Source organism: Lichenostomus cassidix, chromosome 7 (assembly GCF_008360975.1).
Source record: "Lichenostomus cassidix isolate B80296 chromosome 7, HeHo_3.0, whole genome shotgun sequence".
NCBI lineage: Eukaryota > Metazoa > Chordata > Aves > Passeriformes > Meliphagidae > Lichenostomus > Lichenostomus cassidix.
The window spans coordinates 3,390,309-3,409,177 of NC_139488.1; the positions used below are offsets into that span (position 1 = coordinate 3,390,309).

The following is an 18,869-nucleotide window of genomic DNA, read 5'->3' on the forward strand; positions in this document are numbered from 1 at the left end:
TCTTAAAGCTGAGGTGCAACATTTACTGCTCTCTTCCTCAGGGAGAATAACTGTTTTTAATGAAAGCTCCCGTATTTTTGGCTGGAAGATCCGTCACTCACTCCACAGGCACTTCCAGAACTCTTAGACATACACCCATTACGGCCTGGTTGACTTATTGCTTTTTAATTTATCAATTTGCACCATTACTGGCCCTTCTGACATGCCAGGTTTGGGATAATCCTTCATCTTTATGGCTGGCAGAGAGTGACAGGATCTGAGCAGGCACAGGAGAAGGAAGCAGGTGAGGCTCAATAAAATCATGAAGACTCAAGCAAAGAACAAGCTGAGACCAACAAGTTTTCTTGTCTTTATTAGAAAGAGACCTATACAATATAGCAGCCTCTCTCTGCAGTACTTTACAGCCTTTTTGTTCCTTTTTTTTTTTTATTTTTATCGTTTTTATTTTTAATTATTCAGAATACTGTACAGCTGACACAAAAAATCTCGACGTGGAGAGAGGGAGAGGAAAGGGGAACATAATACAAACTGGCATACTTAATCAAACCCAAATCATAGGAAACAACAAGCAAAGTGAAATGTTTGTCAATCGGTTTAATTACAGTACAAACAATATAAATAAAGCATCATTGAGTCATTTGTAAAACAAACTTGCTGAATGAGGTAATATAAAAACAACAACAAAAGACCTTTTTTTTGCTTTTTTTTTTTTAGAATTTCCACACTGTCTCGTCATCATTTATACATTATTATTTACAGAAACAGAAAACAAAAAAAACCAAAATCAAACCCAACAACCCAAAACTTGCTGTAAAGCCTGCCATGTGCTAGGTATGTCCTGCCTCTACCCCGAGCAGGTGTCCCTACTCACCTGGGCTCCCTTCCTCCCCATCCCAACTGGAAAGACAAACACCACGAAGCAGAAAGACCTGAAAGACTTGGGGGCTGAACACAAAATGCAGCCTTTGCAGGAGCTCACAGGTGATTCAGGAGTAAAGGAGAAAAGGACAGCGCAGGGATCCACCTCCTGATGGTGCTTCCCAAAATAAAGGTGCTGCTCAGATTGAGCCTCAAACCTCAGCCTGGCAGGAAGCCCTGCCAAGCTCTGCCTTCAGGGAGGATGGGTACAGCCTGACTGCCACCTTGGAGCTGTTCTGCCTCAGCATTTGGGATGCTCTGCCTGACCATTTGGGATTTGCCCAAATCCCACTGGAGCTGAGGGGTTTTAAGGCAGCAGGAGCTGCAGAACCAAGCTCTTGGCCCTTCCAATCCGAATCAAAACATCACAAAACAAGTCCCTGCTGCTTTAGAAGACACTCCTGTCCCAAATACCCCTCAGTTTGTGCACCCACAGACACATCCACAAGTGAAAGGTGCTCTTGACAGTGACACAGTAAAAGGGAGCTGGAAAATGCATCTGGTGCCCTAGAAACTTGGGACTTCCACGGAGCTCTGTGCTTTCAGAGGATGCGTACATCCTCTTTTCCTCAGCAGATTCAACGGAGAATCCAACTGAATCCCTGGATACCTCAGGAAAAAGTGCTTGCAGGGGTTTCCAACAGCATTTCAAAGCAACTGAAGGAGGGGAAAATGGAAAATCCTCCTATCACTTCCACCCCATGCACACCAAGCCATGTCCCTCAGCACAGCTCCTTCCTGCCCTGCCAGAACTGCCCTCTCCCTAGGGATTGCCCCTGGGAGGGCAGGAAACCAAAGCCAGGGTGGAAATGCAGTGAACAACACTGGATCAAGGTGTTCCCAGACTGCTCAGCACAGGCAGCACCTCAGCCCACTTCAGCTGAGGTTTGGGGCTTCCCCTTGGCAAAATTTTGGAGCCAGTCATGGCCAAGAACATGTGGAGGGAGGGATGAAGAGCTGCTTTTGGGGAAGAACCCAGCTGGACACAACAGCTCTGAGAACACCTAACTTAGAAACATCTCCCCGTTATCCTCAACAGCCCGAAAAGCAGCAGCAGCACCCAAAGCCTTGCTGAATCCTCTCCAGCTCACTTGTCCCACACTCAAATTCAGCCAGAGATGAGTTTCAAGCAAATTTGTATGAAAATGGGTCCTGAGCTGCAAGACTCTGTCCTTTCCACCTTCACAATCTCCTTCCCTGGTGCTTCCCACCCCAGGGCTGGTGAGCTGGGATTTCTCCTCGCCACTCCTGGAGGCCAAGCTCAAGGTTTTCTCAAGCTGAACATTGCTGTGTGAAGGAGTTGGATTTTTGGAAAACCTCTGAGGCTGCAGCAAGCCTGGACCTCATCTCCCTGCATTTCTCCATCCCTCAAGCCAGTGTCCCCCATCCTGCCTCCTTGCAAGTGGCTGGTCTGGCTCCAGCTGGGAAACTTGTGTGGAAACATCCAACCAAACCCCTGGCTCCAGCTGCTGATGGTGACTGAGGTGATTCCCAGCATCAGTGACAGCAGTGAGGAGCAGGCACACAGTGCAGAGTGACCTCCACATGACACCTGAAGGCTCAGGACACCCTGACTGCACTTCATGCACTTCAACTCAGCTCCATCCCAAATAACCACATTCAGCACCAAAACCCTTCTTTGGTCCTGCAGGAGTTTGGGGTTTGCCTTCAGCACAGAGGAGCTTTCTCTACAAGGGGTTTTCCTCCTTGTACCCTGCGACTCACGAGGACCAGGGAAGTGTTTTTGGCTTCTTCAGCTCCCAGGAGCAACAAAAAAACCCACATGGATCAGTTGTGGAAAGCAGGGAGTGCACACAGAAGAGCTGATGGTGCATTCACTGGCAGCAAGCAACGTGGCCATCGTCCCCAAGGCATGCCATGAGACCTCTGAAATGTCCCCAACCCACCCCCCTCACATTTTGTACAGAACACACAGGTAAAGATGAGAAGCTCTGAAGCACTGCAACACAGCCAGTCCTTAGTGCTGGAAGCTAAAACCACATCCAGAAAATTCATGGCTGAGGGAAAGCTAAGCTCTGCCTGCCAACAGAACCGACCTGAATGCGCCACAGGGGTTTGGGATGTAGGCAGGCAGAGGGAGATGAAGAGGTTAAAGCTGCTGAAATGCACAAAAACTTTATTTTATCCATCCACAAGCGAAATTTTCCCCCCTGAACATTCTTGGAATGGTAGTGAACGATGGGAGCTCATTCGCCCACATCTTGCTGTCACCCTGAAAACGTGGGGCCAGAAACATGCTTGGTGATTTCGGGCTGAAGATGGCCCTAAAAAAAAAGCCCCAAACCAATCTTTTACTTTTCAGAAATCATGCAATTCCCCTCCCAAAACATAAACTATTCACAGCTCCTGACAATCCTGGCCAAAACCCCTTGAATCTCCCTTTAAAATGTAGGACAGATTCAGTCTACTCAAGGTAAACTGTCCCAATATTTACTTTATAATTTTACTTTAAAACCTGGCCCATGCTAAACAACAAAGCAAAACCTACAAATACCCTAAACCAACAAATTCACCCATCTACAGCTTTGGATGTTTTGCTCTATGACCTCTATTATTTTTTTTTTCAAACAGGAGATTATTTTCCAGTAAAACCATTCAAGCCAACCTTCTTTTTGGTAGCTTAGAACTCCAAACTCGTTGCAGAACCTCTTAATTTGGGGGAGTTTAGTGTTTCTTTTCTACTTCAAAAAAGAACTTTGCTCTGGAGTGTTTTTATTCTTTTCCTGTTATGCAGCAAACACAAGAACATCCAAAAATGGGTTTTCTATGTGGTAAATTTTACCCACAAATCATCAAGAATGGGAAGTGTGGAACTGAGGATCCAAGCCCAACAGGCAGAGATCCCACTGAGGAATTAATCTAGCAGCCTCTGGAGGGGGAAGAAGATGCCTGACGATGAGATGAGGATGGAATTTGTCTCCTATTCAGCCAAGCTGCCCCAGGTTTGGTCCTCAACGCTCTCCTCCTTTCCCTCGAGGCCCCTGCTGCCAACACCCACTGAACCAAACATTAAATGACCATTTCACCAACAATAAACCCCAAAAACCATCCCTGTTAAGGTGCAAAGGCGGCTCCCCGAGACGTTGGGCAGGGCCCCTTGGGGACCCCCTTGTGAATCTGTGCTTGTCTCCACTACCTCTACTTTATACTAGAAACTACAAATTACTTCATTTTTCCCGATCTCCATACAAATATAAAAGCTGAAGCTATTCCAACCCCATATAATCTAATTATTCTACATTACAGTGCCGGAGATCACTTCCAAGCCTGGATCTGCATTCCCACCTCGAATCCTCTCCCTACGTGACTCGGCTTCCTCTGGCCCAGGGAAATCTCCAAGTGCAGCTAAAGCTTTTTTTTTTTTTTTTTACTAACACACATAATTTAAGGGAAGGGGGACAAGACAGTGAATGAAACAATATTAATGTTTACATGGTTTTTTTACACTACGCCCAAAATCCTCTCCACCTTCCAGGAGCTCACCCGGCTTTCCAAGCAGCACCCAGCTCACAGCCAAGGTTCTCCAAGCTTTTTTATTTTTTTACCACCAAAATTGGAAATCTGGTAACAGGAGCCCTTGGCCAAAGCTCTTGGCAGGACCCTGAATTTTCCCAAGGTTGGGTCTTTTTTCTTCATGAAGAGGAAGGAGAAGTCAACCCTCCCCAGCTATATCCAGGTTCAGGTGTGACACATCTGACTCGATGCCACAGCAATTAGCCAAAGATAGAAGGAAATTTGGAAAATAGCAACGGCTGACTCGCTTCTAGTGTTTTAGTCATGGATAAAGTGCAGAGGAAGGGGCATTTCAAGGTATCTGGGATGAGGGGAGGGGTTAAACGTGGGATGCAATGACAATCACTCCATTCCTCTTTCCAAGGGATTGCTACCATGTGGGAATCCTCCCCACAGATCCCCAAAATCTACACTGCTCCGACAGCATTATACCAACACTTATGGGAAAACCATGTTTAGGTTAAAAGCTACTGTGTAACTACTTAATTAAAATATCACTTGGCTTGCCTGGATGTGTAGTTTTTCCTGTAATACACTGGAATTTCCTCTCTTAAAAATATTCTGTGCTTTCTCAAGGGTTGCCCTCAGAAAATTCTTAGGAAAGGACCACGTAATTCGTCTATCTGAAATCTGCCTGGTCGCCCTCGTTTCTCAAACATCACCCTCAGCTTTGTAAGAGCAAGGTGGCCCAAAGAGAGCATTAAATGAGGGACAGAAAACAATCTCAATTAGGAAAAAAACCCAGCTCTGAAACGGAACTTGCACTGAGAACTCTGCCCACCCATGGGCTTGAAACACTGGACTTGGTTTTTGGGATACAAATGCCCTGGATGCTCCTGGGGGGAACAGCAGGCAGCTCTAGCACCTCTGGGATTGCCATTCCCCAATCCCTGCTGTGTTAAAGCTTGTGAGCACCAACACACAGCATCCCCTTCAGCTGCACATCAGCTGGGCTCTCCCATTCCTGAGGGATCACCCCTAAGTACCAAAGATCGGGGAGCTGTATGGGAGTGGGGGAGAAATAGCAGTTACAACAGACATCTTTCTGAATTAAAAAAAAAAAAATTAAAATATTTAAAAGTATCCCAGTAGGAAAGGAATCAGCTGTGTCCATACTCTGGTGAAGTCAGCCTAGGCTGGCTGGAGAAAGATTCCCACCCCCTGAATACTCAAAGGTCTAGAAGGTAACGAAGTACAAAAGGACAACACCACCAAAGAGGAAAAGCTGGTCAATATTCCTGTGCTTCCACCTAGAGGCTCGTTTTTCTGCCACAATTGGATGGTTTTACCTCAAATCCATAATTTTTCCTTTTTTTTTCCCCATAAGGTAACCACATCGCATCTTTTCCTTCACATTTTGGCCACATTTAGTTTACTTAGCAATTGCTCCTCCCATTTGTGTGCTAAGTGAAACCCAGAGCCCCAAGGAGAAGCACCACCGAAGGCTTGGGAAATCCACAGGAGCAGGTAGATCTGCACATTACTATGCTGTGTGCACCTCACTGCCTTCACATAATTACTCCTTTGCCATCGAATTCAGTTGAGTTTTCAACTTTCTCTGTGATAAACCCTCCCTCCATCCCCACATTGCCATATGCGACTTAAAAAAAAAAAAAAAAAAAAAAAATCACTTTTCTACCTGCCAAACCCCTGCTTCCCCACGCCAGAATCCTGCTAGTGGGAAGCAGGAGAAGCTGGGATGTGCCCGGTAAGACCAAAATAATCCAATCAAGTATTAAAACTTGGAATTCAAATGAACTGTCCAGGCTACTTCCACAAGCCATTTTTCTTGCCGAAAGCAGCCGTGCCCTGCCCGCCGCGGTGAAGGCTATCAATTCTGAACTTAATCAAATCTGATCTTCCCCCAGCCAGAATGGGGCTTTTTGTCTTGGCTTGTGAAAGCTTCCTGACTTCTGGAGTAAAATATATTTACAGCGCTGAGAAACAGCCTCTTTTTTCCTTTCTAAAAGGTCTCCCTTTTTTTCTTCTCTACGCCCTGATCTCCTTCTGATATGTTGTTCCTCACAGGCTTTGGAAAGAAGAGTTCACTGCTGGGAATATTATCAATGTACAGTGATCTGTAACCCACAGATCCTAACTAGTTGCACATTATTTAGTTCACATCCATTACAGTTTATAAATTAACAGAGATGTCATTTTCTGTACAAAAAAAAATCAATGTATATTTATGGTCTTTTTTTTATTCAAATAGATTTTAAATACATAGAATCTAGAGACACAATACAAAAATCTGTATAAGTTAGGCAATGCATCACAGGAGTGACCAAAAACTCAACACAATTTACCTTGGCAAAATGACAGAACCTATTTCTGCTGGCTGAAAACAAACAAAAAAAAATTAGCTTTTAATGCGTTTATTAATTTCACCAAACGTACGTGAAATGTTGTTTTCCATAGCGGTATTCATTATTCCTTTTTGTGTTTCAGGCTTACTCTTATTTATTTTTTCCATTTTGTTTTTACACCAAGGAGACTGCAGTCAAATAACACTCAGCAACTCATTTCCTCTCTTTGGACTGAAAAATTAAACAGATACTAAATTATGACAGTGAATTTAGAAAGGAGGGCTCCAAGGGCTCGAAAGAACATGTCTGAGATAATATGATGCTTCTAAGAATATTGCAATCACATCCAAGCAATCACCGAAGCGTGCCATGTAACTACCTCCTCAGCTAATATGCTTTTTTCTCCGTGATGACTAATCATGTTCTATTAAACAGCAGTAATGCTGGAAGAACTCAACTATACAAGTGTAATGAAGCCAGTATTCTCCCCGGACAGATTAGCTACAACTGATTTGACACATACCATCATAGGAGCTTCAAACCTGACAAACTCTGTGCTTGCTTCTGATTTATGCCGTCAAGCTCTTCAGGAGAAGAGAATGGAAATCCAGGCGTCGCCGCATCGTTCGGTAGAGGTGAAATGTACTGATGTGCTTCACTGTCACTTAGGGAAAGTCACCATCTCTCCTTCCTTCTCCTCCGGCTTGCCTCTCCCCCCGCCCTTCCTTCCCTTCCCTACCCTTCCCTTCCCTTCCCTCGGCGCTCCGGGGTGCCGCGTGTCCCCTCGGTGCTCGCGGTGCCAGCGCGGCGTGTCCGGCTTGGCCCTCCCGGCCCGGCGGCGGGCACTGAAACAACAGGCTGCTCGGCAGCCCCCGGGCTCCTCCTCGGCCCCTCGTGCTCTCCACGTTCCGGGCAGGACTCGGGGATGCACCCAAGGGAAAAGGGAGAAGGAGAGTTAGCAGACTCACAGAGCAGAGCCGCGATGGGGATGGAGGAATGTGAGGCTGCGGATGTGACTCAGCTCGGCGCCCACGCCAGCCAGCTCCCCTCAGATGATGGTGGGCATCCTGCCGCCGCTGTTGTTGCGGTTGTTGTTCTTCCTGGACAGGTTGGGGGTGGCCATGAGGGCAAAGCGCTCGTCGGGGCAGCCGTACTGCAGCAGGACGTCGATGCATTCCTGGCTGGAAGCCTGGCGGGCGTAGGCCAGTGCCGTGTTCCCGTGGGCATCACGTGCCATCACGTCCACTCCGTACTGCAGGGGAAGAAGAGATGCACTGTTGGAAGCTGTGGTGTTCAGAGGGAGTGGGTTTGGGATGGAGAGGTTCGGATTTAAGGGAGGATGGGGAGAGGGCAGGAGACCAGCCAGACAACACGAGTGTGGCAGCACTGAGTTAAATATGGAAACTCAAGGGAGGGAGTCTCACGTGAGGGACAAAACCTGTCTGTGGTATCCTAGCTAAGAGACACAGCCCAGCCCCCCAGGCACCCCTGCCCTGGGCAGTCCTTACCCAGATGAGGAGCTGCACCAGCACCACGTTCCCTTTCCGGCAGGCCAAGTGCAGGGCGGTGCGCCCGTCCCCATCTCCGCAGGTCTCATTCACCTCCTCCCGAGTGCCGTGGGCCAGCAGCAGGATCACCGTCCTCAAGTCCTCCTCGGCTGTGGCCCTCAGCAGATGCTGGCCCAGAGAGAGCTCCAGGCACTGCAGCGGGGCGAGGAAGAGCTTCTGCTCGTATTTCGCGCGGATCCAGAGCTCCTTTTCTTCCCTAGGGAAGCCAGAGGGGACAAGTCACTCTCACCTGCTGTCACAGCCAACAAGGAAGTTATTTCCTCTTGCAAATTTATGGCAAGAAAGCCCTCATAGGAGTTCACCTGAACCATAGGAACAGTTGTATTTTTAGCAACTGTCTACTTTACTGCTTCCAAGCCAATGCTCAAGATCCTCCTTGATGGATGCTGTGCCCATGGGCTTGTAGGATCACAACAGCCAAGAGGTCTTCAAAAACCCTGGGCCAGCAAGAGGGCAGTGCAAGAGCCCTCGCTGCCACAAAGGCCAAAGACACAACAGCAAGCCAGGGTCTACCTTAAGGTTGGGCTGGAAAATGCACTGAAAAACTGCACCCAGTTTGTGTATCCCAGACCAGAAGTAACCAAACAAGGGTGCTTTGTCCCTCTCCAAGCTGAGTAATGTTCCCAAAGGCATGAGGATGCTTCCTCTGTTTCTCCAAAATTCAAACCGGTGCTTTGAAGCACCTTTTCCTCCTGATTTATCAAAGAACCATCAGAAGCTCTGTGGGTGCTATCAGGTTACAGCAGAACAAGGACTACAAACAAGGCCCTCCACTCGCCTTTTAAAAAATTACCATACAATTACATGATCTGAGAGCCCCAGCCCCAGACAAAGTCCCATTTAGAGGTCCCTCAGGTAATCTGCTCAGCCTGTGAAAACCACATACATCACCTGAGCCAGGCAACTGGGTCCTGGTGACAGATTCTCTCCTCTGGAGTACAAAAGGCCAAGCTCTGTTTACGCCTTTCAGCCGTGTTTACACTGCTCCCAGTAATCTAGTGTCAGGTTAGCCCTAATCTGTTTTTAAATACTTATGTAAACATCTCCTTCCACCAGCAAATCTGGATTAGTTTTGCATCATTTCCTGGGACATGTGGAGTGACCTTGCTCTGACCTGCCTGGATGCTTTCAGGCACAGCTTCCCAAAGCAGGCACAGCTTCCCTGCCCCGACCACAGTTTACTCCACAAACAGGGCCAGGGCTTTTCTTCAGAGCAAAAGTGCAAACAGAAAATTAACACAGAGAGTGCTTCTTTTACCTCAAACCTCTGAATGACTCCTGCAAGCTAAAAGACACACCAAAAAAAACCTCTCCACAACCCATTTGGGCAGTTGCAAATTAACCTTTGATGGCAGGATCTGATAAATGGAGTATCACTGCAGGTATTCCAGATGGAGAGGAGGAAGGGTAAGTTCTGTTATCAGAATCTTTAATTCATGGTTTTTCTAATTATATCTTTTTAAGGTAAAAAGCCAAACTAGAATGAGTGCCATGAAAGGGATAAAGTAACATGCAATTATCTGGGTATTCTTGTAACAGCTCCACTTCCAGTATCCACAGAGACTATCTTCAAGGATGTTCAGCAAAGATCTCCCAGGATTTTTAAACACACATAGAGGTATTGAGAGTATAACCAACACATCCACTACACGTTTAAAATGTGCCAGACTGGAAAGTGAAGTGATTCAACCTGTGCTGCTCACACACCAGGGCTTTGGGAATTTATTTTTCATATGTCCACACATCCTAAAGGCACAACGTACCTCAGACACATCAGTAATAATATTTTTAAGCTTAGTGAAGAGTCTGCACCCAGACCATGTTTTGAGTGAAAGGAACTTTTGGCTCCTGTCAGAGCACTGGGTGTTGTGATCACTGTGGCTCAAGAAGAAGTTTATTATTATTTATTTTGGAAAATTCTATTTAGAAAAGAGCTGTTTGACACAAGTCTCCCACTTCCAATCACCATTCAGCTTAAACTGTAATAGTGATGCTGTGACATGCACCAAAATACAGAGAGTAAATGCTTAGTTCAGGCAGAAGCTCTCAAAGCTTGAGGCTGCTGGTTCACAAACCCATCACCATGAATTTCACATTTGCTGTGTGTCGCATGGGCAATCCTGATGCTCCTGGAAGGATGCCAGGAAGAGGAATTGGGATGCCCCAGTCCTGTTCAGGTTTATCCTACTGCATCAAAAGGCTGGGGAAAGAACAGGAAACCTTTTGAAAGTAAATGTCACAGGACGGGGAATGTGCTGCCAGCTGCCTCAGCGCTGGGCACCAAATGACTTCACTCACTAATGCCCAATTCCACCTTTGGAGTCACATCAAGGCTGGATGTGACTCCAAAGGTGGAATTGGGCATTAGGGAGTGAAGGAACACCACAAATCAGAATAAAGGTGTTTCAGGAGCCTCAGACATTTGGGGCAGCACATCACTGACATCAGCTATCGAGTGAGATTTAGGTCTTTTTCAGGAGTACAAACTGGGCACAAGAAAGATTTGGATTTTAGGGTAGAAAAAACCTTATCAGAGGTAAGAGGAAAAGCACACTTGACTAGACCTCGTGGACAGCCACAACACAGAGGGACTGCTTTCCAATGAGCACCTAGAAATCCAGTGTCCACAGACATCCTCCCTACATGTCTGGCACAAACCATTTAGTTTGGATGGGAAGTCCTGGGGACTTTCCTTGGAGACAGCTGCAGCTCTGCCACACGCATTCATCTCACAAACCCTGACAACAGGACATAAATACTGTAATTGTTGCTCTGATGCCCCAATTTCACTTCTGGGATCCACAGCTTGTCTTGGTTGAGGTTTCATTTCCCCCAAGGAAGGCCAGTCCAAGAGCAGAGTTGTCAGCAGTAGATCACTTAACCTCATTGCAGTTCCCCGGAGGACCACTGCTCACATCCCCTGTTAGTTAATGAGCTAAAAAATGAATTATTGGAGCGGTCAGCAATAAGCAGGAAGAGGAGGCACAGTGTTTCATTTCAGCCAGCACTGACATACCTTTAAATAAATCAACTGAATAAGAGTCCGAGGAAGTGTGAGGAAGAGCAACTCATCAGGAGAAAGACACTGAACCAGTCCCTAAAATAAAGGCTAGTAAATATTTCCCTTTTTTCCTCCCTTAACTGTAATGCTGGCAATTCTAAATGACCTTCTCCATACCAGAGACTTCCAGCTGTAGCTGCCAAAGCCAAACCAAGACACCTTCAGTGAACTTTCAACAGTGGAATTCTCAGGACCAAATTAAAGCAAGATCTTCCTGTGCTCAGATGGTCCCAATGACACCAAACACTGGAGAAGATGTGAGCTGCCTCTTCCACATATTCACTAAAATGAACAGATTACAACCTCCTAGATAAACTTAGAGAGATGAACAACAGAGCTCTAAGGTCAGACTTTCTTTGAGCCTTTTCTCTCTAAAGCTCTGCGTTCAACCCAGACTGCTGATACAGACTCCAAACCTCACTGGTTATTTGCCCCCTCAAGGGGCAAATATAGCAGAGGATCACTGCCAAACACTCTGCAGAACCAGGAATGAGTCACTCATCCTGTTCAAAAAGGTCCACCAAGCTCTCTGCTCTTGCAGGAGCCTCCATCACTAGTGAACCCCAAGAATACACAGTGGTGTGAATAATGAAATCCCTGCTGCAGCAGCTATACTGTACATAGGTAAAAGGTTATTAGAAACAGATGAAAATTTCAGTTCTCAGTTTATTTTGATCTAATTAGGTGCTTGCTTCTCAAGATAATGTCCAATTATTTAAATTACTCTGCCAGCCACATCACATCATTATTATGTGGAAACATAAATACTGGGCACTGGAAGGGGGGAGGGTAACCAGGGAGCATCAGAGAAGAGAAAAAGCAGATTTTGCTTCGAGCACAGCCTCGCTCCAGGAGCTGCACTGTGGTCCCCAGTCGTGGGTTTGCACTGGAGATGCTCTTTGAGGAGCCCACATCCTACACAGCTCAGCCCCACAGAGTGCATTGTGTGGTGCTCTGGGTTTTCCACCCTACAAATCCCATCAGAAGCCTCATCTTGTTGGTATCCACTCTCCATCCCGACTCCTCCTCACTCCTCTGCCCTCACCTCCATTTGTCCCTCACACATATTTGGGTGGAGTGACATAAGAAAGCAAACACGAAGGGGATGTGCAGGGTGGGAAAAGAGAGTCGTGTTCATACAGTGACCCAAAATTGCCTGAGTAGGCAACAGCACGTGGCTGGAGACCCTGGGAATTTGCCATCAGAATTCCACAGCTCCAGAGCAAGAGCAGCCTTGCTCTTACCAAAGCATGACTAAAGGGATGACTAAAATGTCGTGGCAATCGCTCGTTATCCAGAGTTACTCACCACTTGTTAAAAAGCTAGATCAAATTTTGAAGGTTGAATTAGAAAGACAGCGGACAGCAGGTATTTACCATGGCACAGCACTGATTTCCCACCACCAGAAAAAACAGGCATTTTGAAGTGAATTTTTATGCTCCACACCTCTGACAACACTGAAAAGGTCTTGAAATTTTTTAATCTTTTCTTCTCTCTTGCTAAAGGAACTGATTCTGTAAGAGAGGAGGCCTCTCAGTGGTCGCTGTGCAGGTGCTGTGCCCGTGTGTTGCCATTTCTGGTTGCTCACTGAAGTACAACCCTTTAACGCTGTGGTAACCTGGCCAGCGCAGCAAGAGCTCTGCCAAATTTCCTCTCCTGTTGGCCAGCTGACAAGGTTAATGTGTCTCTTCTAAGAAAATGAAGTAAATCTAACCCACTGTCCCTCCCAAACGCCTGGACGAGGCCCAGGATGTGTCATTAGCTTTGTGGTCCAGCATGCAAGGAGCACACATCACCTAATGAGCGGCGCTGGGCAGCTGGATGTGCCGGGGCTTCCCGATTAACCAACCCCCTCCGTGATGATCCCAATAAATGGCACTGCTTTGGATAGAGCTGGTGATGCAGCATTGGGCTGAGTAAAAGGAAAACATCAGGGAGGGGGGGACAGGATTGAAATGTTGGGGAAAGGTTCATGATGCTTTTAATTGCAACAGCAAAAGGGGGAGAAGAAGAGAGGCAGAGAAGAAAAGGGCTAGCAGCAAGGAATTTCTAAAGTGCCTTCCTGCCCCGAGCAAAGCAGGAACTGGGAGGAGAGGCATGGAAGAGGAGCTGGGAACAATATGCTGAGAAAACACAGGGGCTTCCTCTCTCTCTGCAGGAGAAGACCCCTCAGCTGCATTGCAAAGGCAGCGCTGAGCAGCTGAGCGGCTCCACACCCGCATGCCTTCTCCGCCCGGCCGCGTTGCTAAGGGGGAAGGCACAAGCCCACCGGGAATATCCAGGTCCCTGGCAAACAAGAGGGCTCCAGACAGCAAACAAAGACCGATGGGTATTTATTCCTTAATTACGGGGAGCTTTGAAGGAACAGGCCCACTGTAAATCCCGCCCGCCGAGGGAACTCGCCGCGATTTATGCGCGCCGGGGCAAAGAGGAAATAAATATCTTGCTGGCTCCGGATCAATATTATGAGTGTTTTGCCAACCTACAGGGTGTTTTATGAGCTGTAAGGACAGAAAGGGATCATTAATAATTAAATAAAGTCAACCTATTAAGCTTATTACTTCTTACAAGTTAAACATCCCTGACGGACGAAGGCTGGCCCCATAGGAAAGCCGTGGATCAGCCACGCCGTGTCTTGACTGGAGCTCTGGTCCAGGGCTGTCTGCAGTGGGCAGTGTGGTAACCCAGCCTGGAAATTATTTAATTACTGTCTGATGGGGAACTTATCTGGCTGAGGACTGTGCTCAAGCCACTCTTCAAATTTTTGTCCAAGAAACAGACAAGTCAATGCTGCAAAAACATGCCAAATTCAGACTACTTCTGCTCTCAGTCCTCTTCAACCAAACCAAACCAAATGGCACAAATCCCTGGAAGTGTTCAAGGCCAGGCTCTGAGCAAGCTGGTCTAGTGGAAGGTGTCCCTGCCCATGGCAGGGGGTTGGAATGAGATGGGCTTCAAGGTCCTTTCCAGCCCAAACCATTCCAGGATTCTGTGAAATAAAGACACTTTCCCACCAACAGCAACTCGCATTGCCGGGGACTTGTTTGCTGAAGGCCCATGCTCTGGACCTTCTCCCATTAGCTCCACTATTCCATTTGCCAGTTTTCCTCTCACAGCTGTATGTTTCAGGGAAAAAAAAAAAAAAAGCCCTGCTGTGCGTGAGGGACAGAGATCACTCATTTGTGCAGAGCTCAACATGCTTCTCAAATTAATCACTTCTTGCATGACACTCACCAGTATCATCATTATTCGGATTCAGTGGAGATTCTCCACCTTTTCCCCTCTCCCCTGACAGCATTTCTCTACACAAGGCTCCAAAACAGCTGCTCTTTCTGCACTTCTGGGCTACCTCTCCATGGAGTAAGCAGCACCTCACCTTTAAGTGTTAATACACCTGCAGGATTTATCACTGCCCAACATTAATGACCAGCCTGGCCGAGACATCAAGGTTTACTGACTCCAGGCTTTTCAGATAAATACCCTGTGATTGTGGGCCCTGATTTATCACATAAAATTGCAGCCAACTTCTGTTTTCATTGCACGACACTCCATCTAATAATTTTTAAGGTTTACTCAATAAAATATATCACACCTGAGGTTTACTCCATATAACGTTAAGCAAAAAGTGTGTGACATACAACAGCAGGGGATATTGTGGGTACTAAGATAAGGCTTATTAAGTTGAGAATAAAGATCCTGAGGATGACAAATCTAAGCCTTGCAACCTGGTTAAGTATTTTCTCAATAAAAATCCAGGTTTTTCCTTTGTTCAGTACAACTATGTGAAATGAAAACAATCCCTAGAGATTTAATAAAAAGCTTGAAGAACGCCACAAGCTGTTCTTTCCCTCTAACCCCAAAAGCCCCAGAATTTTTTGAAACAGCATTGCCCAAGATATTTCAGAGGGAAAAACCCTAACAGCGGTGAACCCTAAGGATTTAGAGTTCACCACTGTCCTGAAGAGACCACAAAGACAACGAGAGGTATCCCTGCCCGTGGCAAGGGGTGGAACTGGATGAGCTTTAAGGTCCTTTCCAACCCAAATCATTCTCTGATTCTGTGATTTTAAACACACAGCTTGGTGAAAATAATTTAAAAAGCACTATGAAGAGTAGAGGAAGATGGATTTCTGCTAAGGTTTGTAAGGAGAGACCTTATGAGAGTCTGGAATGCAAAAGCCAGGAACAACCACTCCCTTACACCCACTATCTGCTGACCAACAGGAAAACTCCGGAGTTCATGATTTGATTCCTTTTACATCAATGTCTAAGTAAACATCCATGCAAAATTTAACCCAAAACATATCACTGTGCTGGCTATCCGAAAAAAAACGGCTGATAAATGAGTTATCACTGTGTGGTTCTAGACACACAAGTGAACACTTCCATGTCTGAGCTGGTCAACTTCAACACTTGGGCACATCACAAATACTACCTAAAAACGCTAACAGGTGCTCAACAACAGTTGTATGGAAATGCTAAAACAAAGGAATATATTTCCTTCTTGCCTGTTTTCAGTAATAAATAAATAAATAAATAAATATATGCAGGGAATAGTAATTGGAAACATGCACCTAATGCATTTCACTACTCGTGTGTAACCACACTTAACCTGATGTCTTAAGTGTATAAATCAAACTGCATTGTGTCAGTACCTAAACACAGACTGGAAATTTCAATTTACCATTTGATATACAATCACTCGGGTTAGAAGATTCCATTAATTTGCCATTTGTTAACACTAATTTTCTCCTATAGCAAGGCTGTGCTTAAAGCAGTAGTGTTTTAAGTAGAGCTCAGGAAATGATTATTTTTTTCTGAAAGGGGTAAAAAAAAAAAAGAAAATTCTCTTCTCAAAGGTGGCGATGGGGAACAAGAGACACACAAATATCACAATGCATAAATCTCAATAATGTGTGCCAGGTGAGAGACGGAGCGAAGTGGCTGAGTGAGGTGTCCCCATCCCTGAGTAATGTGGCATGGAGCAGGGATGTGCTCCTCCCGTGCTGCGCCCATCACAGCGCATTAGGGATACCATAACAGTCGCTGATGTGATCGGCTTTGGAACGAATCCCATCGCAAACACACCAGGCAAGAGAAATGGAGCTTCTCCTCTGCTTGCCCTGCTGCAAACTGGAGGAGCAGCAGAACTGGGAGCACCTTATAAATAATGAGGGGGGAAAAAATCCTCTCTGAGGGGGTTGACAAACTTCCAGAGTGTCCAAATGAGATATTCCAGAGATCTCAAATGAGAGCTTGCTTGAGGCTTCAATCACGGAATCAGTAAGATTGGAAAAGACCTCTAAGAGCATCAAGTCCAACTGATCCAAAATCGAAAAAATATGCTGTGGGCTCCAGGAGAACCCAATCTTTACCTGAGGATCAAAAACCGGAAGAGGATGGTCTAATCACAATGCTTCACAAAGACCTTCAGAAATTTTTCTAGATCCTTTGTTAGCAGTAACTCCTATGAGTTTGGTTTGCAAGGAAAAACAAAAGTCCTTTCAGGGGGCTTTAATAGTATCTTAATTCCAGTAGAAGCAGTAAGATGATGCTCTTTGGAGTATTTGGGAAAAAAAGCACCCTCCAACCATTACACTGAATTTATGTAAGGCATAAAAGAGAAAATACAAGTAATAAACATTGTATTTGAGCATAGACTGTGAAGAAAAACACATTTGGAGCAGCAAATAAAACCAACTGCTTGCTCTGCACAAGTCAGCAGTGGGAGGCAGGAGAGTTTGCAGGGGAAGGTCCAAGGGCTGGGAGGCAGCTGGACCATCCCTGTGGGCAGCATTTATGGGATCCACATTCTAAACATGCTACAGGGACCTCTTGCCTGTCCAACTCTTCCCAAGTGACTTGGAGCTCTCTCTTCTACTCCCCTCAACTTCTGATGTCTCCTCATTTGCAATTCAAATATCACAGAATCCTTAAGTTTGGGAAAGACCTCCAAGATCAGGTCCAACCTTCAGCTAAACACCACCATGCCCAAGGGCACTGAGTGTCACATCCAATTGTTACTTGGACATTTCCAGGGATGGTGACTTCACCACCTCCCTCAGCAACACCTTCCAATGCTTAACCACTCTCTCAGTGAAGAAACTTCCCTAATATCCAACCTGAACCATCTCACTGATGCCAAGAATGTGCAACACTGAGGTTGTCCAAAAGTGTCCCAAAAAGGTGAGATTAGAGACGGACTTGGCTTTCAGAAGACATGGAAATGCTCAGGTCCTGTTAAGGTTTTTCTAATGGCACACCTCTGCCTATTAATCACTTACAAATCTTTCGGCTTTTATGATTTACAAGCCATAAGGTAGATGTTTAACATGGGAAACCCACAGAAAACCTGACAGCAAAGAAAATCCACACTGGAGACACCTGCCAAACATGACAGCAAGTTCTACTTTGAAAGCAACTTGGAGAGAGCTGTGCAGGACTTTAAAAGCTGAATTAAAGCCAGAATTAAGGAATTAAAGCCTCTTGCCCAAGTGTTCTCAGTGCACAAGTGCTCCCTCTCTCTCCCAACTGCTTCCCTGCAAATCCCTCTTTGGGCCACATTTGGAAATTATTTAAAAAAGGTAAAATATCCCTAATCTGTTACCAATTAGAAGAAACATGTGAATATTATTTTCTAATTTGTGACTCAATCTTAAAAGCGAACTCACTGAAATAATTACACTGGCTCCTGAATATTCCTATTGTGCTCCTGAAAAAAAAAAAGAACAGTGGGTATGTCCTCTCCTGCCTGAGACACCCTGGGGCTGAATGTATCAATAAGAATCATCAAAGCCTTGGATGTGAACTGCCAAAAAACTGTAATTTCTGGTCCCCAGCAGCCGCAGCCCAAGGGCTGCCAAACAGATTCATTCTCTCCTAATGGTCTTTGTGCAACTTGGGCTTGTGGTGAGGAGGGACGAGCCAAGGAGGCCCAAGCTGAGTGGCAAACACAAGGTGTCCAAGCTATCCCCTGCACAAGTGACCCCTTTCCAGCTGTGTGAGCTCTAAAGCCAGGATTTATGAGAGCAGCAATGGAGACTTCTTTGTAAAACCCAGACACGGCACGACTTGAGTGAGTAACTCCTGAAAATTGGTAATTTCCTGGTGGTTAGCAGGAGAAGGCCCACCAATGGGGAAGCAGGGGCTGCTAATAAATTTATAGTGCGTTATATGCCAATTAGACCCCCTCAGCCCTTCAAGAGGCAGCACCACCAATCAGGTTATCATTCCACAAATGTACTCTTTAGGGCTGAGCTCATCACAAATCAATCCTGCATTTCAAGTGCAATTTTCATTAGCGTTCCCTGGGAATGCACTGGTGAAACAATGCAGGCAGGTATTTTCCTCCTCCCCTCTGAGCACCCTTCCCCAATGCCTTGTGCACAGCTATTTGCTCCTCGTGCCCGGCCGTGTCTCAACTCCAAATGGTAAATAATCATTTTGAATACCACATTAATCCTGCACCGAACCAGATTTATT

General features: G+C 45.9%; 1 protein-coding gene across 9 annotated transcripts in view; it reads right to left on the reverse strand.

The window, feature by feature from the left end:
• Nucleotides 1-326: 326 nt before the first annotated feature.
• Nucleotides 327-18,869, reverse strand: part of AGAP1 (ArfGAP with GTPase domain, ankyrin repeat and PH domain 1) — a 305,386-nt gene continuing 286,843 nt past the window's right edge. For all 9 annotated transcript variants that reach the window (XM_085065825.1, XM_085065826.1, XM_085065822.1 and 6 more), the window contains 2 exons: nucleotides 8,267-8,522; nucleotides 327-8,010 (listed from right to left, as the gene is read on the reverse strand). In XM_085065825.1, the coding sequence (XP_084921951.1) occupies nucleotides 7,807-8,010; nucleotides 8,267-8,522 (460 nt within the window). In that variant the 3' untranslated portion in view covers nucleotides 327-7,806. The remainder of the gene's footprint in view (nucleotides 8,011-8,266; nucleotides 8,523-18,869) is intronic.